Genomic DNA, 22,725 nt, shown 5'->3' with positions numbered 1-22,725 from the left:
TGCCGAGGAGGAAAGGGTGCTCCCCCCTTCCCGAGGAGGACAGGGTGCTCCCCCTTCCCGAGGAGGACAGGGTGCTCCCCCCTTGCCGAGGAGGACAGGGTGCTCCTCCCTTCCCAGGACAGGGTGCTCCCCCCTCCCCAGGAGGACAGGGTGCTCCCCGCTTCCTGAGGGCAAGGTGTTCACCCCAAGGAGGACTGAGTGCTATCCCTCTTCCTGAGGAGGACAGGTTGGTCTGAGGAGCCCGAGAATGCAGTGGGATCACAGCTCCAGGTTGGAAAGGAGCGAGGAGAGGTGGAGCTTCTCCTTGGAGGCTTCTAGAGACCCCATGAAAGGGAAGGGATGCAGCATCCAGTGTAGAGCCATAAAGATGGTTAGGAGACCTTTGGGAAGAAGGCTTAGAAGAATAAGAAGGGAAAGGGATAGAGGGAGACCGGACTGTGAGACTTGGAGACTGACACCCCCGCTGTCTCCCAGCTCGTACCTGCCCACCAAACCAGTTCTCCTGTGCCAGCGGCCGCTGCATCCCCATCTCCTGGACGTGTGACCTGGACGATGACTGTGGAGACCGCTCTGATGAGTCTGCTTCGTGTGGTAAGAGGGACCAGCAGGAAGGCCAGGCTGACGTGGGAGAATGGGAGCCCATGAGAACATGTTCTGGAGCCAGGGCTGCTGGAGAGACCTGGGACTTATTATCAGGGCAGCACAAGCAAGTTTCATCTCCCCAAGCTTCTGTGAATTTCATCTGCAGTGTGGGGACAGTAACAGCAAAGTCCAGGCAGTGAGATAAAGCCCTCAGCACTGACTTGCATTTGACAACTAGTAGCTTGACATGAGGATGCTAAGAGGTGTGAAAAGAGTTCCAGGCTGAACCATCACCACTTGGAGGCCCTTCCACATCTAATGGGCTGCCTATTAAGTACCCACCTGGTACCATTCATGATGCCCAGTGTGGTCTTGACAGCAGGGTTGTGAGAATTTGAGGAGGGAGCTCTGTCCCTCATACCTTGCCTCTACTGAGCACCTCTTTCTCCCTGACAGCCTATCCTACCTGCTTCCCCCTGACTCAGTTTACCTGCAATAATGGAAGATGTATCAACATCAACTGGAGGTGTGACAATGGTAAGAACCTGCCCGCCTCCACCTACCCTGGGTCTGAGGACAGCTAGAAGCCACACCTAAGCCCTGGATGAGCAAAAGGTTTCAGAGTCCAGCCAGGCCTTCCCCTCAGGACAGTGAAGGCTTGTGGGTGGTCCGGGAGAAAAAAGGAGGGACCAGAATTAACAGAAGGGAGCCAAGGTGGACCGATTGCTGGTCAGTGCCAATCCTACCCCTGCAGAGGTGGAGTGGCTGTTCCCTGGTGAGGACTAGGGGTGGGGAGAGGTGAGTGAGGAGCTGAGGGACAAAGCAGAGAGAGCTCAGTCCCCACACACTTCTATCTCTTGGAGTCCTTGAGGTCCCCTCCAGGCTCTCCACAAAGGTACCCACCTGGTGGTAAGCCAACGACCCAGTGATGTTGGCCCCAAACCAGAGGTTGCTCAGTGTGTAAATGTGTGGGCCAGCAGGTTGTCGTGTGTTGTCTTGGGGTGTGTCTGGTGTATGGTGACATGTCACAGCAGCAGCCCCGGCCTCGGCTGGCGGGTGAGAAGATGACCTGGGCCAATGCCATGTTGCCCTGTGTCTTTGCCTTGTCTGTGTGCCAATGGTTGCCCCGGCTGTTTCTGTGTTTCAGAGAAGGATTGTGGGGACGGCTCTGATGAAAAGACCTGTCCTGAGCCTGCCGGTCAGTGCATAGAAGCACATGCACCATCACCCAGAGCCCAGCCTGGCCCCACAGCCCCTCCCTGAGAGCTCTTGGTGTGAGGAAAACAGGGAGAGGAGGAAATGAAGGAGAGAGGAGACACGGGAGGGAGAAAGGGCAGAGGAAGGAGCTCAGAGGAGAGATGACAGAGAGGAGACAAGAAGATCAGGCCATTGAGAGGAGAAAGAGGCGGAAACCCAGTCGAGAAAAGACAGGAACACAGTCCAAGGGGTACAGGCAAACCCGTAGCTTCAGGGGATGCCTTGTAAAAGCCGAGGCAGGGGAGCCCTGTAGCCTGCGCCCCTGGAATCTAGAGAGCAGCCAGCCTCAAACAGTCCAGAGTGGCCGCAACCGAATTTCCCAGCTGGGCAGAGCCTTCACAAGCCAGACCCTGGGGCAGGTGCCCAGCAGTACCCCACGAGCCTGATGGAGCCCACAGAAGAGAGACCACCTCTACTCCCCCACATCTTACCATCCCAGATAGATAGGTCCCTGCCTCTTCCCATAACCTGCCCACAACAGGAAAGCAATGTTTCCTGTTCCCCCACCACCTTTGCAGACTCAGGGCAGGGCCCCCTTGGTGCCACCCGAATGCCCAGCCCCATGGGCCATGGTGCATGTTGCAGTCTATGCCGTTTCTGTGTCTTTTCTGTTTGTTATTTTCTTAGTGGGGGTTGGGGTGGGAATGGGGTCCCCAAGCTGGGGTCGCAGAGGACGCTGCTCCACTGAGTCCCTCCCCGCATCTCCACCTCTCCCTAACACACCAGACAACGACTGTGGGGACAACAGTGACGAGGCCGGCTGCAGCCACTCCTGCTCGAGCACCCAGTTCAAGTGCAACAGTGGACGCTGCATCCCCGAGCACTGGACCTGCGACGGGGACAACGACTGCGGGGACTACAGTGATGAGACTCATGCCAACTGTACCAACCAGGGTAGGTGCTGGGCCCAGGATGGGAGGCGGGGGAAGAGCCGTGCCGCTGCCCCAGTCTCTCAGCGCTTTCCCTCCAGGCACACTCCCTATTGTGCACCAGCCATCGTCTGGGAACCAGAGATAACCTAGACGTGGTTCTTATCCTTCCTGAATTCCAGTTCTGTGGGACAAGATTATCAATAAATCATTGCCACACTGTTAAGATAGAAAGGACTTTGTGGTTGGATGGCCCTGGGTTGGCAGGCCAGCTCTGCAGCTTATTATCTGGGTGGCCTTGAGCACATTTCTTCATCTCCAGGAGCCTCTGTTGAGTTTTATCTGCAGAGCATTGAGTTTTATCTGCAGAGCGGGGCTGGTAACAGCACCTGCCTCTCAGTGGTGCTAATGTGAGAATCCAAGGGGCCAGTGTTTGGTGACTAGTAGCTTGACGACCAGCTGCTCATAGGTGGGCATGCGGGAGCAGAGTTCAAGGTGGCACCTTGTCATTCAGCCTTCCTTCCCTGTCTGACTGTTGCCTGCTGCTGTTACACACCCACTCGGCTCCATGCATAATGCTTGGTGTGATCTCGTTAGCAGAGATCTGAGAATGTGAGGAAGGAGTGGTATCCCTCGAGCTAAGTAAGAGAGAGGGCCTGATTCAGTTGAGGGCACAGGCCCTGCCAAGGCAATGCTGGTTTCTCAGCTCTGACCCGTTAACCCCAAGAAGGAATGCAGACCCAGGGCTGACCTGGCTTAGCTTAACGAGGAGCCAGAGTTGCACTTTGTTACATGAACTCTATCAGTTGTTAAACACTGGCAGTTGATTCTTAAAAGTATAAAAACATTACAGGCCAGAGCCTTTCTGCAGGTCGACCACCCATGCACCCTCTGTGCCTTGTAGAACTAAGGTGCACAGTGGGAGGGAGAACTGGTGAGCAGCATTGAGTATACCCACCCTGAGCCCAGCCCTGGAGGCAGGAAGGGGAGGTTGCAGGAGGCTTGGAAAACAGTAGCCATCTCCAGGCCGTCTCTGAGGACGGCCAGGTCAGTGGGATAGTGATAGTGCATTGGGGGTTGGGAGGGGGCCCCCAGAGGCTTTCCAGTGTGGTGGAAAGAGTTCTCTGCCCCTCCCCTTACCTGCTGGGCAGACCTGGATAAGTTCCTTCCTCTGAACCTTGGCTTCTTCCTCCTTGAGGTGAGATGAGATAGTGAGAGGTCCGGCATGAGGAGCAGGGAGTGATTGCTGACTGTGATCATGAGTCAGAATGTTGTGGGACCATTCAGGAAGTGCTGGGATTTGAACTGGACCTTGATGAGTTACTTGACTGGGTAAATGGACAGAGAGGAGTGTCTTTGGAAGGCAGAAGGCTGACCTGGAGAACCCACCAGAATGTGCTGGTCAGTGGGTGAGCCAGATCAGACCAGAGAGCAGCCAGGTACAGGGACAGTGTGTGAGTGAGGCTGTCTAGCGAGAGAAGGGCAGATGTGGCCCAAGTGAGAAAGCCAGGAAGAGGCTTGATTTCAGAGGCTTTCGGGACCTGTGAAAATTTCCAAAGTTGGAAGGTCATGTGATGTGATGTGATGTGATGTGATGTGATGTGATGTGATGTGATGTGAGAGACGCTTTAGAAGACAGCCCTGGAAGGAAATGGTGGTGTGAGTGGTGCCAGGAGCCCAGAGGGAGATAAATCAGCTTGGAGGCTGCTGCGGAACTCCAGGCTCCAGAAGAAGGTGTGGAGCTGCTTGTGACAAAGCAATTCCTGCAGTTCCCCCGGTGCTGGGACTGTACAGCCCCCCACTCCACCTCTTCTCTACCTCCCCTTCTACCTCCCTGGTGCTGCTCCCCCTACCATCCCCCAGCCTCCGGGGCAGCTCCAAGTTCAGCAGTCCATGTGGTCCTCCCAGAACATGGATCAGGTCACACCCCGCCCACCCCTCAACACTGCAGAGCTCCCTACGTACTGTCATGTGCCATCTAGCCAATTCTGGCTCCTGGTGATCCTATATGACAGAGAATTGTCCACCAAAATTTCTAGTCTGTAGGAACAGATTGTCAGTCTTTTCTCCCACGGAGCACTGGTTCAAATACTAACCTTTAGTCCACAGCTAAGTATTTAACCACTGGGGCACCAGCGCTTGGAATCAATGTCGTCTCCATGGGCGGCAGGACCTGGAGTGGTCTGGCCCCTTTACGTCTGACCTGCTCTTTTCCATGCCCCTCCTAATTCACTTCCTCTCCTTCACTTCACTCCAGCTGCATTGGCTCCTGGGCTTTTTCCCGTAGGGGATGGGGCTGCTAATCGAAAAGTTGCGTGCCTCTGCTGGTTCGAATCTCCCCGCAGCTCTGTGGGAGAGAGATGGGCAGTCTCTTTCAGTGCAGTTTATGGCTCAGAAACCCAGTGGCGGCCCAGCTCTGAGTCACTTCAGCTTGACAGCAGTGAGCCTTTGAGTTTGAGCGGATGTGAAGTGATACCTCATTGTACTTCTTTTGTTTTAAAATATCTTATTGAGGCATGTGTGTGAATTTAAATAGCGAGTTAAGTTCTCATTTGACAATTTCCACACCGATTCAGTGGCATTGCTGTGTGCCATCCAGTCAGCACTGACTCATAGCTGACCTTACATTGTGTTCTCAGAGACCACACAGTTCCTTCAGTGGCACTGGTTACATTTATTACAGGGTGTTAACATCCTTTTGTTGCCTTCTGTGTTCCTTTTCAGTCCTCTTTTCTTCCTCATTTTCTCATCTTTGCTTTTGTGATGGTTAACTTTTTGGTCTCAAACAGGGCATTTGTGAGTAGCACACCAGTCTAAAAGGCTTTGTTGTTGGTGCGTGTCACCGAGTCAGCTCCATCTCACGCTGACCGTGTATGCCAGAAGGGAGCCCTCGTGCGTCGTTGTCTCCATCTCTGCTGTGCTAACGCCTGTTGTCTCAGCCACTATGTCAGTCCAGCTCTTGAAGGTCTTCCTTCCCCTCCCCACCCCCTCCCGCCCAGTCCTGCACTTTACACGAAGCATGATGTCTTTCTCCAGGAATTGGTCCCTCCTGATAATGTGCCCAAATGTGTGAGATGAAGACTCACCATCCTTGCTTCTAAGGATCCTTCTGGCTGCACTTTTCCCGAGTCAGATGTGTTTGTTCTTTTGGCGATTCATAGTGTATCCAATATTCTTTGCCCCCCACCATGATTCAAAGGCATTGATTTTTCTTTGATCTTCCTTATTCATGTCCAGCTATCAAACGCATATGAGGCAGTTGAAAATACTGAGGCTTAGGTCAGCTGTACCTTAGCCCTCAAAGTGACATCCTTGCAGTTAAGGGTTTTAAAGAAGCTGACAGGTTTTAGTTGGGGTTTTTTGGGGTTGTGGGGTTTTTTTGGTTGGTTTGAGTATTTTTTTTCAGCAGATTTACCCAAAGCAGTATGTTATTTGATTTCTTTCCTGCTGCTTCCGTAGGCATTGAATATGTGCTGCTCTATTTTGATAAAAGATGATATGAGAGGTTAGACTCCATTCTCCTGGACATTTTTTTTAATATAGCCAGGAATGTCCTAGCTCAGAAACTTTGCATGGCTTTTCCCTCTGCCAGGAATGCTTTCCACAAACTGTGGTGACTTACTCTCACTTCATTCACACCTCAACTCAAGCATCTCCGGTGAGGAGCTTGTCCCTGACTTTCTCTGCAAGTGTCACCTCCATGTCTCTGTTACCTGGCTTGGTCTCCATAGCGTGGATCACAGCCTACAGTTATGTCCTAGATTTGTTATGCTTTTATTTTCTGTCTTCTCCACTAGAACCCAGGTAAGGACTTGGTCTTGTTCATTGATCGCACCTGGAACAGTGGCTGGCACACAGCAGACACCAGGCTAAGCTAGGGGGTGAGAATTTGAGCTCTGGCCTCATTGGAGTATTTATCCAGTCAAGGTCATCTGTAAATCAGGGAGACTAAGTGGCATGATCTCCAGGATCCTTGAATGTGTCATATCTGACTCTAACAGAGGGATTCCCTATGTTAAGAACATAAGAACATTTAACATACCGCTCATAGTCTCTCATCAACCTGTATAAAGCCTATATTATGTTAAAAATACAAAATATGTACAGTTATTTGTAATAGCAAACAGGCACAAATTTGCAACTTGCGTCAAAACATTTTTATGTTAGCACTATGTGAAGTCACTCGTGACCTGGTGGTAGGTGGTAGGGTTTTCTGCTGTCACCTAAAGGCTGGTAGTTCAAATCTACCAGTTGTTCTGAGGGCAAAAGATGAGCAGTCTACTCCTATGTAATTTAAAGTTTCTAAAAACTGTCTGGAGGGTGAGTGATGAGTCAGTTTCCTGCTCAAGGGCACATAACATCAATATGTTAGGAAGTTGTAGTGTATCTGCAAGGGTTTCTTGAGTAGTTTTTTTAAGTGCATAGAAAGGTACGCCATTGGAGCTCTGGTGGCCTGGTGGCAAGAAGCTGGGCTCCAATCCTGAAGGCATGCATTTGGAGTCCCCCAGATGCTCTGCTGGAGAAAGGAGAGGCAATCTCCTCCTGTACCAGTAAGATCCAATTTGACGGTATACACACACAAAATAATAATAATAATAATAAATTAAAAAATAAAAAGAAAGGTATGCCATTTACTAAAACATTTTTTAATATATGTTTTATTTATTAATTTTAATGAAAGTTTACAGAGACTTTGGATTTCCATTCATTCATTGTTGCACTTTTCTCCCTGCCCACCCCTTCCCTCAGTTTGCTCTTCTCTTTGAAAAGTAGAAGAATTCCTCCATTGTAATACAATCCCTCCCCCTAGGTCCACTCCACTCACTATGCAGCCTTCCTTCTGGACTCCTGTCATGACAATAATACCTAATCACATATCCCTTTTAAACAGTTCTCTCTCTCATCTGTTTCAGTGCAGTATACATTATTTATCCCATCTTTCTCAATCTCCCCCCAGCCCCAATGTCTGTCCCGTTTTACAACAGTGGCACTATGCAGTATTTGTCCTTTTGAGACTAAGATATTTTACTCAGCATAATGTCCTCCAGGGTCACTCATTTTGTATACTATTTCATGAGTTCCTTGCTTTTCAATGCAGTATACTATTCCATTGTGTGAATATATCAAAGCTTCTCTGTCCATTCATTTGTTAATGGGCACTTAGGTTGTTTCCAACTCTTTGCTATTGCGAACAAAGCCGCAATAAAACATGGGTGTGCACTTTCTACTAACTGCTACCCAATGCAAATATACCTAACGGTTCTGACGTGCATGCAGATTTGATCTGAAGGTAGACTTAAGAACAGGACTTGTTTGTAACCCGAGGATTGCAGAGCCAGCTGTGGGGCAGACTGGAAGGTCTGAGCTGGAGTCGCACCCCTCCTGATGCCCTCTCCTGCACCAACAGCCACAAGGCCCCCAGGCGGCTGCCACACTGATGAGTTCCAGTGTGGACTAGATGGGTTGTGCATCCCCCTGCGGTGGCGCTGCGACGGGGACACTGACTGCATGGACTCCAGTGATGAGAAGAGCTGTGAGGGGGTGACCCATGTCTGTGACCCCAATGTCAAGTTCGGCTGCAAGGACTCAGGTAAAAAGGAAGATGGGAGGTAGCTAGGGGCGGGGTAACGTGGGTGGAGGGAGACCATGTTGAGAACAAGAAGCTGTGGCAAGGGAGAGGAGTTAGTGGGTTAGGAGTTGAGACACTGTGAGGCAGCCAGCAGTGCAGAGAAATCCCGTATTGTGGGACTTGAGAGAAGCCAAGTCAAGATCTGCCCAAAGGACCCTGGGAATCAAAATCAATCCTTCCTAGAGCTAAGCTTCAGCACCTCCTACAGACTTTTGCCTTCTTTGCCACCATTGAGAATTTGACAAAAAAAGTCTTGAGGTTCCTAGTGGACCCCAAAGCACAGCAGCCATGACCCTACTAGAAAAAACATGCTGGGCCTGGGGAGAAAAGACGGAAAGCCCTGCTTTCCAGGCCTGACCTCTCTCACACTGCACTCATCCCTCAGCTCGGTGCATCAGCAAAGCGTGGGTGTGTGACGGCGACAGCGACTGTGAGGACAACTCGGACGAGGAGAACTGCGAGTCCCTGGCCTGCCGGCCACCCTCACACCCGTGTGCCAACAACACCTCGGTCTGCCTGCCCCCTGACAAGCTGTGTGACGGCAACGATGACTGTGGAGACAGCTCGGATGAGGGCGAGCTCTGTGGTGAGGCTCAGCCCTGGGCAGGGGTCAGAAGGGCTGGCCCCTGGAGGGAGGAGTGGGGGTGGGGCTGGGTTAGGAGTCTGGGGCCCAGGCAGGTAGAACAGGGCAAGCTCATGAGAGACGAGGAAAGTACCTCCAGATGCTCAGCAAGCAGCAGCCAAAACTGACCAGCAGCCAGTGTGGATTTAGGGTTTACCTTGTCAAGGCCCCATGCTGAGGGCTTCACCCTGCAATACCAGTGTATATAAATGAGCCCTGTGAGGCAGTCTCTGGTGTATTTTGCAATCGAATGAAGACTGAGGTACAGACATATTAGACAACTCCACAGTCACAAAGCTCATAAAACAGAGCAGCTCAGCTCTCCAGGTACAAACCCCCTCATCCCCACCCATACCCCATCACCATAGAGCACTGAAAAGCTGACACGTGATATGGGGCACCAGGGCTGAATGTTGAGGTGGTCAGTGCATAGTTCCTGGAAGAGATAGGGACCACTGGGTCCCCACATTTGGGCAAAACTTGCAGAATGAGTAAGAAGATGAGTTCACAGACCAGAAGGTACATGGAGCCAAAGAGACCACACGGTGTGTCTTCAGGACGGTGAGCTGAGCAGTCTAATCTCCTACAGCTCTTTTTCTGAGCCCTCCGAGTCCAAGCAGGGCAACAGGTTCCTTCGAAGGAGAAGAGGAGGAGGAGATAGGCAGGCTGGGACTGGCTCAGGAAAACTGCTGACAGGTCACCAGGCAGGACTGCCAGCTCCACAGGTTGGCAGATTCCAGGGTGTGTCGGAGCACCTGGGGGCTGGGCAGGCCTTACCCCAGCCCCACCCTGGCTCACTTGCACATCAGGAGAGGTCCAGGAATGTGGACTGGGTGCAGGGATAGCACCCTTCCAAAGAGGATGCAAAGAGCTGGGCCTCAGCCATGGGCCAGGCGGGCAGGGATGTGAAACAAGGAGAGATGCAGCTTTGAAATGGGGGTGCTCTTTAGTTAGGGAGGAAACAGGTGGTCCCAGAGCTCAAGTATTGGGGTTTCAACTCGAGGAGCATAGGGCAGAGGGTCAGCAAAGAATGGAGAAGTCTGAGAGTGAGGCACCAGGGTTCTGTCTCAACTGCCCAAGGCTTGGGCCCAACTGGGCGTGATCCCATCACCTCCTACATTCTGACCCCAGGCCTGTCCCTTGCTCACCCCCAGATCAGTGCTCACTGAATAACGGTGGCTGCAGCCACAACTGCTCGGTGGCACCTGGCGAAGGCATTGTGTGCTCATGCCCACTGGGCATGGAGCTGGGGCCTGACAACCATACCTGCCAGATCCAGAGCTACTGTGCCAAGCACCTCAAGTGCAGCCAAAAGTGTGACCAGAACAAGTTCAGTGTCAAGTGTTCCTGCTACGAGGGCTGGGTCCTGGAGCCTGATGGCGAGAGCTGCCGCAGCCTGGGTGAGACACGGGTGCAGGGTGGCCAGGCAGGCTGGGGGCAGGCCAGGACAAGCTCCTGGGCCACTGCGGGCTGCACTTGGGCAGTGGATGCCACAGGCTGACTTTACCACCCTGGTCCCCGCTGCCAGGGCCTGCAACCCTGCCTGTATGGGGGCCAAAGGTAGGGAGACAGCAAGCCCCTCACAGATCCTTTTCTTGACTCCACTCCCAGACCCCTTCAAGCCGTTCATCATCTTCTCAAACCGCCATGAGATCCGGCGCATTGATCTTCATAAAGGGGACTACAGTGTCCTGGTCCCGGGGCTGCGCAACACCATCGCCCTGGACTTCCACCTCAGTCAGAGCGCCCTCTACTGGACAGATGTGGTGGAGGACAAGATCTACCGCGGGAAGCTGCTGGACAACGGAGGTGACTCTCGGCCTGAAACAGCGCCAGCCCTGTGTGCACACAGACAGGGTGCTGGGCGCTGAGCCACAGACCTAGGTCTAGGCAGCCACCAGGCTGAGGCCCCTGGCTCCCTCACCCCTACCTCCTCTTAATTGAGTTAGGTTTTGCTGTGGGTCTCAATGCCTGATGCCCCGTAATTATTGTCAGCAGAGCTACCAGCCTGATAATTAACAAAATGATCAGCCTTTCCTTGGAGTGGCCTGATGCTCTGTTCCCCCAGCCCTGAATTGCAGGCTTGAAAGGAAACATCCATCTGGGGGATGGGACACCTGAACCCTGTCTTCTGTCCCAAGACAGCTTGGGCCATCACAGATGCTCTCCGTTCAGTCCACACATATTTTTGGGTGCCTGCTTTATGCAGAGAGGAATGAGGAGTTAAATAAATACATAAAAGACCTAGTACTAAGGACAAAGGAAGGGAGCGAGGAAAAGAAGGTGACATTTTAAATCAGATAATCTCTCATGCAAGGCCCCTGAGAAGGTAACATCTGAGCAGACCTGCAGGAGACTCATCTTACTAGAGGGTTTATATTGTGTTAATAGAGAAAACTCAGAAGTTTCTCAACTGGCCGTCTTCAGGGAATGAACATACTGTGCAACCTACAATGTGTAGTTCATACTAGACAACAATTATTTAAATAATGGGGGGGAAGTGCATGTGTTCACATGGGAACATCTCCAAGATGCACTATGGAGTGACTTCTAGAAAATTCTTTTCTCATAGTGAGTCTGGATCTGTCCTCAAAAGCCTCCACATTCTGCTCTGACCAACACCCACCCTGGGTCAGTTAGTCCTTCAGGGAGCTGGGAGCAGCCAGGCTTTTCTTCTCAGCGTCTGGTGGGTTGAGGAGAGTCATCATGTTAGGACAGTGGCCAGTGTGGGAACTCCACTTTTGGATCTGGGGCATGTCAGAGCTATTGGCAGGAGTATCAGAGTTGAGGGTAGGTTACCAGCTTCTCCTGAGATAAGGCACAGCCACTCCACCTCCCCCCCTGACTTCTACAATCCTGTCTCCTCCAGCTCTGACCAGTTTCGAGGTGGTGATTCAGTATGGCCTTGCCACGCCTGAGGGCCTGGCTGTAGACTGGATTGCAGGCAACATCTACTGGGTGGAGAGTAACTTGGATCAGATTGAGGTTGCCAAGCTGGATGGAACCCTTCGGACCACCCTGCTGGCCGGTGACATTGAGCACCCAAGAGCAATTGCCCTGGATCCCCGAGATGGGTGAGGATTCTGCCCAGTTCTCTTCTGGCCCCAGTGTTCCCAGAAATCCCTTTCTCCTGTCTGTCTCCTTGGTGCTGTCCACCCATCTGGAAACCTGCCCCAGCCCCTCCCCTTGATCCCAAGGGTCCCCTCCTTTGGCACTCCTGACCCCCTCCCCGCTCCTCAGGATCCTGTTTTGGACAGACTGGGATGCCAGCCTGCCCCGAATCGAGGCTGCTTCCATGAGTGGAGCTGGGCGTCGCACCATCCATCGAGAGACAGGTTCAGGGGGCTGGCCCAATGGGCTCACTGTGGACTACCTGGAGAAGCGCATCCTCTGGATTGACGCCAGGTCGGCCCCTCACCACTCACACCCTCAGCCTCTCTGCTCTCTTCCCCGGGGCACTGTGGGTGGGAAGAGGGGTAGGAAGATTCAGGGCATGTGGAACCAGACATGGGGTGCAGAGGCTGGGCGTAGTGGAAGGAAGATTAGGAGACTAGGGGAGAAGCTAGGCTGAATAAGAGCTGTTTAGAAGGCGCCAAAGCATAGCTGTCATCTGGGGTCATCCACGCTGTAGCATGCACAGCACACCTGGCCAAGAACTCCTCTGCTCACAGACTGCCTTCTAGTGGCAAGTGGTCTACTAACAGGAGGGGAAAACTAATTGATCTGCCCAGAAGGGTACGTTTTCTACTTTTCCAGAAGGCTCTGCTTCTGCTAATATCCACCCAGGGGAAGAAAGGAACAAAAGACCCAGGGCAGAGAACTGGAGTCAGACCTGCTGGGTCTCTAGGATGTCTGCCAGCCCCCATGGGTCTGCAGAGCTGGGGAGGAGGGAAGGCTCGGGGGTGCTGAGCTCGGGAGAACTGTGGGCCAGGGCACAGGGTGAGTGGGGTGCTCTGAGTGTGAGAGCCGGGCAGCACCCTCACTCTGCCTGACCACGCTCTCAGGTCAGATGCCATTTACTCAGCCCGTTACGACGGCTCCGGCCACATGGAGGTGCTTCGGGGACACGAGTTCCTATCGCACCCGTTTGCAGTGACGCTGTACGGGGGGGAGGTGTACTGGACAGACTGGCGGACAAACACGCTGGCCAAGGCCAATAAGTGGACTGGCCACAATGTCACCGTGGTACAAAGGACCAACACCCAGCCTTTCGACCTGCAGGTGTACCATCCCTCCAGGCAGCCAATGGGTAAGGGGGTCTGGGCCACACAGCCCTTAAGGAGGGGTCTCTGCTGGGCTTTAGGGGGGCGTTGTGCAGCAGAGGATGCTGGGGCAGAGAGGAGCAGGTAGGGGAGGAGAAGTTGGTCTAGGTATGAAAGACGAAGTAGCGGCTAGGAAGTCACAGCATGATCTTGCTTCTCTACTTTCTTGCTGTCTCCCAGCTCCCAACCCGTGTGAGGCCAATGGGGGCCGGGGCCCCTGCTCCCACTTATGTCTTATCAACTACAACCGGACAGTCTCCTGTGCTTGTCCCCACCTCATGAAGCTCCACAAGGACAACACCACCTGTTATGGTAGGGATGCCACTCCTCGGGAGCCATTGGGGAATTGAGGCAGGGGGGCACATCCTCGGGCACCCAGTTGTAAGGGAAGCTATAAGGGTGCAGGTAGGAGAGGCCCTAGATCCAGCAACTCTGGTAGGAAGAGGTCACACCCAAGGTTGGGACTTCCTGCTGGTGAGGGACCAGCAGCAAGCAGGAGGAGAAGGGACCCTGGTCTGGGTGCTCAGGAAGCAGGGAGACGGGAACTGCCCACAGTGACCTGCCCCGTGCCCTGCAGAGTTTAAGAAGTTCCTGCTGTACGCACGTCAGATGGAAATTCGGGGTGTGGACCTGGACGCCCCCTACTATAACTACATTATCTCCTTCACGGTGCCGGACATCGACAACGTCACAGTGCTGGACTACGATGCCCGAGAGCAGCGGGTATACTGGTCTGATGTGCGCACACAGGCCATCAAGAGGGCCTTCATCAACGGCACGGGCGTGGAGACTGTCGTCTCTGCAGGTCTGGCCCGGTGGACCCCGCTCAGAGGGTGTGGGTGCCACTCGACCTTGCTCCAAAGCCTGCTCCCTCGATCCTGATACTCCTTCCTCAAAGCCTTTACCCTCTAAATGTTCACCCTCTAAGGTTCCCCAAACCTTTCATCCTCATTGAATTGCCCCTCAGATTTCCTCATCTGGACCTGCCTCCCACATACCAGGCTCCCTGCCTCCAGACTCCCAGCCCCTAAGCCCCTGGCCTGTGCCCTGCTGGCACTTAACTACCTGACAACTCTTTGCATCCCTAGACTTGCCAAATGCCCACGGGCTGGCTGTAGACTGGGTGTCCCGCAACCTGTTCTGGACAAGCTACGACACCAACAAGAAGCAGATCAATGTGGCCCGGCTGGATGGCTCTTTTAAGAATGCTGTGGTCCAGGGCCTGGAACAGCCCCACAGCCTGGTGGTCCACCCCCTGCGAGGGTGAGTCCAGGCCCAGGGACGAGAGAGCATGGGGTGTGGGCCCTGAGGAGAAGAGGACTCTGACAGCACCCCCTGTTCCTCCAGAAAGCTCTACTGGACTGATGGTGACAACATCAGCATGGCCAACATGGACGGCAGCAACCGCACCCTGCTCTTCAGTGGCCAGAAGGGCCCTGTGGGTACGAGATTGCCCACTGCCTGTCCCGCGGCCCTGCCGTGATCCCTGGAGGGGCTGCCCCCATTCTGCTTTACCCTTCCAAACTCCCAGCCTGGTGCTTGTCCTCCTGAGCACACCCCCTAAAAGCTGCACCCTTTAACATCCACTCTGGTAGCCTGAGAGGCCAGGTTCTCATCCCCGGCCCTGGTCTCCCTCTTTCAGGCCTGGCAATCGACTTCCCTGAAAGCAAACTCTACTGGATCAGCTCTGGGAATCACACCATCAACCGCTGCAACCTGGACGGCAGTAAGCTGGAGGTCATCGATGCCATGCGGAGCCAGCTGGGCAAGGCCACCGCCCTGGCCATCATGGGTGAGAGCTGCTGGGAGCCAAGCAGACCAGGCTAGCCTGATCGGGAGATGGGGGCTGGTCTGGGGGCAGCAGTGGGGAGAGGACAGGCCTGCTGGTTCCAGGGCCTGCAGGCCCATCAGGGGAGCCCTGTGGTGAGGCTTTCCTCATCCCCTCCTGCCATCCTAGGGGACAAGCTGTGGTGGGCAGATCAGGTGTCAGAGAAGATGGGCACATGCAACAAGTCTGACGGCTTGGGTTCCGTGGTCCTGCGGAACAGCACCACCCTGGTGATGCACATGAAGGTCTACGACGAGAGCACCCAGCTAGGTGAGAAGCAGTGACTCAGCACGGGGCATCGGGGCTGCCCCCAGTGCTGCAGGACCACAGGCAAGGGAGCAAGTGAAAGCTGAAGTCAGCGCGGGGCTCTACTCACTTTGTCCTGACTTCTCCCGAAGAGGTGCCTTTTACTAACTCTCGCTGAGGTGCCATATTTATTTCAAGTAGTTTTGGTCAAGAGATGCTCTTGGGAGATGCCCAGGGAGTTGGGAGGGCAGAAGACCTGCTAGTTGTTGAGTGGTCATCCCTCGGAGCGACATCCAGCCCAAAGCTAAATCCTGATGCTCAGGAACAAAGGAGGCCTTCTGACCCCGCCTCTCTGCCCGTTACAGAGCACGAGGGCACCAACCCCTGCAGCGTCAACAATGGCGACTGCTCCCAGCTCTGCCTGCCCACGTCAGAGAGCACCCGCTCCTGCATGTGCACGGCGGGCTACAGCCTCCGCAGCGGCCAACAAGCCTGTGAGGGTGAGTGTCCCACCCCGACCCCACCTCCACCTCCCCTGCAGCCTCACCTTTCTCCGCATGCTTCGGGAATAAGACTGGATTCATCATATATTACTATATGTCCTCTGGGCTGGACTCTTAGTAAACGTCCACTCTGTTGGGCACTGCAGAGAAGTCTGGGGGCTGAAGGCCCTGTCTCTTCACTCAGGAGCTCTGCAGCCTCAGCCAGAAGATGGACCAACATGTAGGATAAACTAGATGTGAATTGGCTTAGACTGATACCATAGTTAAGCACTCAGCTGGCTAAAAGCTTGGTGGATCAAACCCACCAGCAAGGTCCACATGCAAAAGATGAAGTATTCTGCTTCCTGAAAAATTCTGGCTTTGGAAACCAATGTGGCAGTTCTCCTGTGCCCTTCAGTATTGGTACGAGTTGGAACGGACTGGAGAGCAGTAGGGCTTGGGTTTTAGAGTCAGCCTGTAGGCATTCAGGGCCAGCTTCATGGAAGACATGTACACGGAGCTGGGTTTTTTCCAGACAAGTAGGATTTGGATGTGTGGTTACAGGAAGAGGGATGCAAGGCAAAAAAAAGTGTGACTGCAGCAGAGTGAAAGGAATTGGGTGGGAGGGTGTGCAATGGGGGACGGGGAGCGGCTGAAGCCCAGCCCAAGAGGGGACTGTGGCTGATCAGGCTTTGAGGTGGAGCCCTCTTTGAGGTGGGTTCTCTGCAAGGAATTACTGGGGCAGGAATGTGATGTTTAAGGAAGATTAACCTGGAGTCAGGACTGAATGGGGAGGGAGGAGCCCAGGTAGTTAGACCTGTTAGAAGGCTATTGTAGTAATTGAGCCTAGTGTGGTGGACAGGCCTAGGCGAGGACTTGCAGCTGGATGGTGGACAGGCCTAGGTGAGAACGTACAGCTGGATGGAAGAGAAGGGGCAAATCTCCGAGATATTTCACAAGAACTTGCTAATTTATAAACATACCCTGGTGGACAGACCAGGTGATCTACCTCTGCCAGGCCAGAGCCTGGAAAACCCATGGGGCAGTTGTACTCTGCTTACACGAGTCTCCAGGTGTCCAGACCAGCTTGAAGGCACCAGCCACAACCACCCAGCACAGCAATTCCCTGAGTGTTTTCTTGAGAACCACCTTCCTCTGATGTGGGTGGATGTGACAGAAAAAAAGTCCTGGGCTGAGCAAAACTCAAAGGTGTTTCCTGACAACAAAACTTCTAAGAGTCTAGAGTCTGCTCTTGCGCATCGAAGTTTCAAGAGAGGGCTGCGGTGTTTATAGGTTTCCCAGTCTCCCGTGATCATTCTTTTTTTCCATAGGGCCTAAACAACCATTGTGGGGGTGGGATAGGGCGAGGTTCAGATCTGTTGTTCACAGAGTCGCTGCAAGTCCTCGACGACTTGATAGCACCTTATAACAACCACGAAAGCAACAAGGGCCCCCACTTGATTCATTTTGGGGTGCACTGTAATAAAAGGGTAAAAGCAAGGGAAGACTCTGAGATAGGTAGGCAGTGCACTGTACCTCAGAGGAATAGGAGAACTTGAGGTGGGCTTAGGAGTGGTGTTGGGCACATTAGGTTTTAGGTATTGACAAGGGGGTGTGTGGTTCAGCCCAGATGAGCAGAGGTCAGAAAGGAAAGAAAGCAGAGTGCTGAGCTGGAAATTTAGATACTGAAGTCAGCCGGTTCCACTGCCTTGTAAGACCCTGCCCACACTCTTCCCTAAAGGGCTTTGGGGTACCAGGGTTTAAGTGGCAAGGGGCAGGGAGAGACAGTCTTTACTGTCATCTAGTGGTGCTGCAGTTCTTGCAGGGGTTTCCCCTCCAGGTTGCTTCTCTTCCTTCAGTCCAGGACTTCTCCATGCCTCAGGCTGTCGAGTGTGCAGGAGGTGATTCCTGCGAAGGGTGGGGTGGTGTGTGGTGTGTAGCTAAGAAGAGTGGTTTGCAGAATAGCAGAAACTGAGCTGAAAACAGTGTCCTTGTGCTTCAGGCGTGGGCTCCTTTCTGCTCTACTCGGTGCACGAGGGCATCCGGGGAATCCCGCTGGATCCCAATGACAAGTCAGACGCCCTGGTCCCAGTGTCTGGTACCTCTCTGGCTGTGGGCATCGACTTCCATGCTGGTGAGTCGTTGGTGATGGGAGGGCGTGGGACAGGGCTCAGAGACTTGGAGTGGGTGCCCTGGAGTCTATAAAAAGCTGTCCAGACCTTGAAAGAGGCACTTACCACAGCCACTCCCTCCACAGCTCAGCATTTACTCACTTCCGTCCATATGATTCAGGACCCCTTTTGTCCCTGTGTTGGTCTACATCCCCGTGTCTCTGCTTCCCCATCTCTAGAAAATGACACCATTTACTGGGTGGATATGGGCTTAAGCACCATCAGCCGAGCCAAACGGGACCAGACGTGGCGTGAGGACGTGGTGACCAATGGCATTGGCCGCGTGGAGGGCATTGCCGTGGACTGGATCGCGGGTGAGCAGGGGCTCAGAGGACGTGGAGGACTAAGTGGGGGTGGGGTCTTAGAAGGAGGGTTCTGAGGGAAATGAGGAGTCAAGAGCTGGTCGTGGACTAATCGGGGTATGTGGGACGAGACCACCTTTAGCATCCCCACGCAGCTTCCTGAACCCCGCCAATCCCTCCTCAGGCAACATCTATTGGACTGACCAGGGCTTTGACGTCATCGAGGTCGCCCGGCTCAATGGCTCCTTCCGCTATGTGGTCATCTCCCAGGGTCTGGACAAGCCCCGGGCCATCACTGTCCATCCGGAGAAGGGGTGAGGAGCTGGCTCTGGTCTGGGTGCAGCCTGTCCGGCAAGGCTCTCTCCTGTCCAGCAAGGAGAGAGCCTTGAGGAGCGGAATGTCCTGTGCCTGGTCTAGTCTGTCTCGGGCTGCTACTCAGTGGGTGATGGGAAAGGGCTCTGCCTTGGTCTGAGGACTGAGACTCCTCACTCCCCACCTCCACCACAGGTACCTGTTCTGGACGGAGTGGGGCCAGTATCCACGCATTGAGAGGTCTCGACTGGACGGCTCTGAGCGTGTGGTGCTGGTGAACGTCAGCATCAGCTGGCCCAATGGCATCTCAGTGGACTATGAGGTTTGGATGCAGACATGGCCCTCAGGCAGAGCTCAATGCCTGTGCTCTTAGCAAAGCACCCTTTATCCTGGCCCTGCTCCTCCCAGTCTCCCTTTGAGGGGCCCACGTCAGTGGCAAGTCAGAAACGAGGGGTGGTCATGGGGTCTTCTGACCCCGCTCCTCACCCAGAATAGGTACTCCTGAAACCCAGAGACGATAGTGGGGAGTCAGTACATCAGAACTTCAGAGGGAAGGATGTGGAGAAGGAGGCGGAGGTGGGAGTGGGGAAAGTGAGATGGAGGGCCGCTGCCCGCCTTCCCAGCTGCCAGGGCTTGGGGCTGGACAAGAAGGCACAGCTTGGAGCTGAGGCCGGGGCTGTGGCCTGCAGGATGGGAAGCTGTACTGGTGTGATGCGCGAACAGACAAGATTGAGCGAATCAACCTGGAGACGGGCGAGAACCGAGAGGTGGTTCTGTCCAGCAACAACATGGACATGTTCTCAGTGTCAGTGTTTGAGGAGTTCATCTACTGGAGTGACCGGTAAGGCCTCTAGCTTGGTCTTCTCTCTTTCCCACCTGTTCGCATCCTCTTGGCTCCAGGGCAAACCCCTGCCCATGACTCATCCCTTCCCCCACCGCCCAGGACTCATGCCAACGGCTCCATCAAGCGAGGAAGCAAAGACAATGCCACAGACTCTGTGCCCCTGCGGACAGGCATCGGCGTCCAGCTCAAAGACATCAAGGTCTTCAACCGGGACCGGCAGAAAGGTGAGGGGGAGGCCTGGACCACAGAGGAGAGGTCAAGAAGGGTCTCTCTGGCCTGGAGAGTCTGCTCTCTCCAGGGTGAGAGGGAGAGAAACTAGTCCTAGGAAAGCACATGCTGTGGTCACAAAAGCCGGGGGCTGGGAGGAGAGTTTGAGCCGTTTGGGCTGATCGGGTGGTTACAGGGCCAGGAGGTTGTCTGAACAGGAGCTCCCAAAGAGCCCCCCAGAGTTCCAACCTCAGCTGAGATGGGGCACCAGCTGAGATTGCCTGGGGCTTCCTCTTCCTGCTGACCTCCTCTTTCCTCGTCCCCTCCCTCCCAGGCACCAACGTGTGTGCAGTGGCCAATGGTGGGTGCCAGCAGCTGTGCCTGTACCGAGGTGGCGGGCAGCGGGCCTGTGCCTGCGCCCATGGCATGCTGGCCGAGGACGGGGCCTCGTGCCGAGAGTATGCGGGCTACCTGCTCTACTCAGAGCGCACCATCCTCAAGAGCATCCACCTTTCGGATGAGCGCAACCTCAACGCTCCCGTGCAGCCCTTCGAGGACCCAGAGCACATGAAGAACGTCATCGCCCTGGCCTTTGACTACCGAGCGGGCACCTCCCCGGGCACTCCCAATCGCATCTTCTTCAGCGACATCCACTTTGGGAATATCCAGCAGATCAATGATGATGGCTCAGGAAGGACCACCATTGTGGAGAGTGAGTCCCTACCCAATGTCCTTCCAGGGGGTGACGGTGGGATGGGTCCCCTTACTCTCAGGATGGGAGAACCTCAGATATCAGCCAACCAAGCCCAGCCTGAATCTGAATCCCACCTGACACCCTATTTTAGTGATTTGAAAGTACTTCCTTATTTAGAGCTAGAATTGGCCACTCCTGTACTTTCCACCAGGAGCTCTGGTGGCCTATTGGTGAAGAGCTACACTGCCAACCTGAAGGCAGACGGTTCAGATCCCCCAGATGCTCTGAGGGAGAAAGATGGGCAGTCTCTCCTCCTGTGTGATTTACTGCCTCTAAAAACCCATTGAAGGGTGAGCTGTGAGTCAGTTCTGACTTATGGCACCTAACAGTGTTACTTCCCATACTATTTATTCCTTGTCCTACCTCTAAGGCTACGCAGAATAAACCAAACATCCTTTCTGTGTAGTTATAAGCACAGGCTACAAAGATGAGCCTCAGTTCAACTTGAAGCACTTAGGATGCTAGTTATTTTGTGCCATTTAACTCATAATAGCTCCATCTCTAGAAATTCTTGGTAAAAGACCAAAGATCAATAAGCTCCAGAGTGAAACCTGAATATTAAGATGTTAGTTACCTTGGGTCCTGGCGCATCAGCTTCCTCATCTGGGTAGACACAGGAGCACACAAGGATGCAAGGAGACAGCACAGGATGCTAGGTGCATGCTCTGTAAAGAACGTTACTTGTTAGAGCTATCCTCCAAGGACAACCTGTCAGCTCTTTGCAGACTGCCCAGCAGTGCAGCAGTTGAGTGCATGACTGCTAGCTCACGAGGTTGATAGTTTGAACCTACCCAGAGGCTCCCCAAGAAAAGAGCCTGGCTATTAGCTCCTATAAATATTACAGCCAAGGAAGTCCTTTGGGGCAGTTTTCTATCACTATGAATCAAAAGTGACTCAGCACAGCACAACACACAACAGTTATGTTTTCATGCTGAATGCCCTAGGTCCTTTGACGAGTTCGTTAGTCATTATTCTTTATCCAGACCATAAGTATTGGCCAGATGCTGAGCTGGTGCTAGATAGACAGTGGTGGAAAAAAACCCACAGATCTGTTCTTTCAACTTCTCTAGACATAGTCTGTTCCATGTCATTCAGGTTGTCTGTCCACAAATGTAGAGTTCAAAGCTAAACTCGGTTATTGTTGTTGTTGTTGTTGTTGTTGTTATGTGCCATTGAGTTGCTAGCAACTCGTAGTGACCCTATGTACAACAGCCCTGAAAGGTGCTCTGTCCTGTGCCAACTTTACTGTCTCCAACACACCTACCCTAATTACCCCAGTCACTGTATCAACCTCAGTTATTCTTAGGCAGGAGAGTCTGACATCCCTTGCTGTCACCTTCCTTGTTATTACTGTGGGACTTCGACTAATACAGCCTTTTGGCAACTGCACTATCATATAACCTGAAGCCATGAAAACGCCGGCATTCTTTTTCTCTCAAACTGCCATTCAGCTGTAGTCTCTCATTGTTTGTTTGGTCTTTAGCCTGAGTTTAAGATACGTTTTCTTTCTAAAACAATCCCAGGATCTCTCTGGGCACAGTTCTCTTCAGTACAGCCTAAGTGAGATTTGATTTACTGAAATGCAGTTTCCACCCAACTTGGCAGAATTCTAGCTGCAGAAAAGTATGGCTACTTCATAAAGTCCAATCCACCTGAAAATGAAAAAAGAAATGGCTTGGTGTGGAGAGGGACCACAGATGAGAAAGAAGGAGCAAAGAGCCTTCTCTGTACTCTCCCACCCTCTCTCTGACTCCCACACTTCCCCTCTTAGCCCCCCCATATTGTAGGGGAGCAGGCCATCCCTGATCATTTCTGCCTAGGCTGCCCCTTCAGCTGTGCTCTCCTGGCCCTCCCGCCCACCGCCTCTTCTGTCTCCCCCAGATGTGGGCTCCGTGGAAGGCCTAGCCTATCACCGTGGCTGGGACACCCTCTACTGGACAAGCTACACGACGTCCACCATCACCCGCCATACTGTAGACCAGACTCGCCCAGGGGCCTTTGAACGAGAGACGGTCATCACCATGTCCGGGGATGACCATCCGAGGGCCTTCGTGCTGGACGAGTGCCAGAAGTGAGTTGTGGGCCTGAGGGGGAAGCAGGAGACATGGGGCCTGGTGGACCCAGGCGAGGAGAGGAGCACCAGGTGGCAGAAACTGCCTCCAGCAGACATGCCATGGATGGAGGGGCAGGGGAGACATGCTGTAATCCAGGCCCCATGGCTTCTTTGCTGTGTGGTCTTGGATGAGCTGTAGAACCTCTCTGAACTTTAGTTTCCTTGTCTGTGACATGAGATGCCTGAACCAATAGACAGATGAAGAGCTGTGGAGAACTCTTCTAATTAGTAAAAATTGATTCCTA

At 53.4% G+C, this 22,725-nt stretch overlaps 1 protein-coding gene across 1 annotated transcript in view; it reads left to right on the top strand.

Moving 5' to 3' along the window:
* Positions 1–22,725, top strand: part of LRP1 (low density lipoprotein receptor-related protein 1) — an 84,977-nt gene that overhangs the window by 36,844 nt on the left and 25,408 nt on the right. Inside the window, exons 18-42 of the mRNA XM_006897601.1 lie at positions 475–591; positions 1,039–1,119; positions 2,566–2,733; positions 8,116–8,298; positions 8,723–8,923; positions 10,114–10,359; positions 10,571–10,768; positions 11,829–12,033; positions 12,200–12,364; positions 12,964–13,208; positions 13,402–13,533; positions 13,799–14,026; positions 14,310–14,484; positions 14,569–14,663; positions 14,864–15,013; positions 15,179–15,319; positions 15,661–15,795; positions 17,780–17,911; positions 18,128–18,262; positions 18,435–18,564; positions 18,758–18,884; positions 19,252–19,403; positions 19,506–19,630; positions 19,948–20,325; positions 22,249–22,438. Of these exons, the coding sequence (XP_006897663.1) occupies positions 475–591; positions 1,039–1,119; positions 2,566–2,733; positions 8,116–8,298; positions 8,723–8,923; positions 10,114–10,359; positions 10,571–10,768; positions 11,829–12,033; positions 12,200–12,364; positions 12,964–13,208; positions 13,402–13,533; positions 13,799–14,026; positions 14,310–14,484; positions 14,569–14,663; positions 14,864–15,013; positions 15,179–15,319; positions 15,661–15,795; positions 17,780–17,911; positions 18,128–18,262; positions 18,435–18,564; positions 18,758–18,884; positions 19,252–19,403; positions 19,506–19,630; positions 19,948–20,325; positions 22,249–22,438 (4,234 nt within the window). The remainder of the gene's footprint in view (positions 1–474; positions 592–1,038; positions 1,120–2,565; positions 2,734–8,115; positions 8,299–8,722; positions 8,924–10,113; positions 10,360–10,570; positions 10,769–11,828; positions 12,034–12,199; positions 12,365–12,963; positions 13,209–13,401; positions 13,534–13,798; positions 14,027–14,309; positions 14,485–14,568; positions 14,664–14,863; positions 15,014–15,178; positions 15,320–15,660; positions 15,796–17,779; positions 17,912–18,127; positions 18,263–18,434; positions 18,565–18,757; positions 18,885–19,251; positions 19,404–19,505; positions 19,631–19,947; positions 20,326–22,248; positions 22,439–22,725) is intronic.

Source organism: Elephantulus edwardii, unplaced genomic scaffold (assembly GCF_000299155.1).
Source record: "Elephantulus edwardii isolate Elephantulus edwardi_28Jun2011 unplaced genomic scaffold, EleEdw1.0 scaffold00212, whole genome shotgun sequence".
Taxonomy (NCBI): Eukaryota; Metazoa; Chordata; class Mammalia; order Macroscelidea; family Macroscelididae; genus Elephantulus; species Elephantulus edwardii.
The sequence above is the reverse complement of the archived record's forward strand: the minus strand, read 5'-3'. Positions and strand labels throughout refer to the sequence as shown.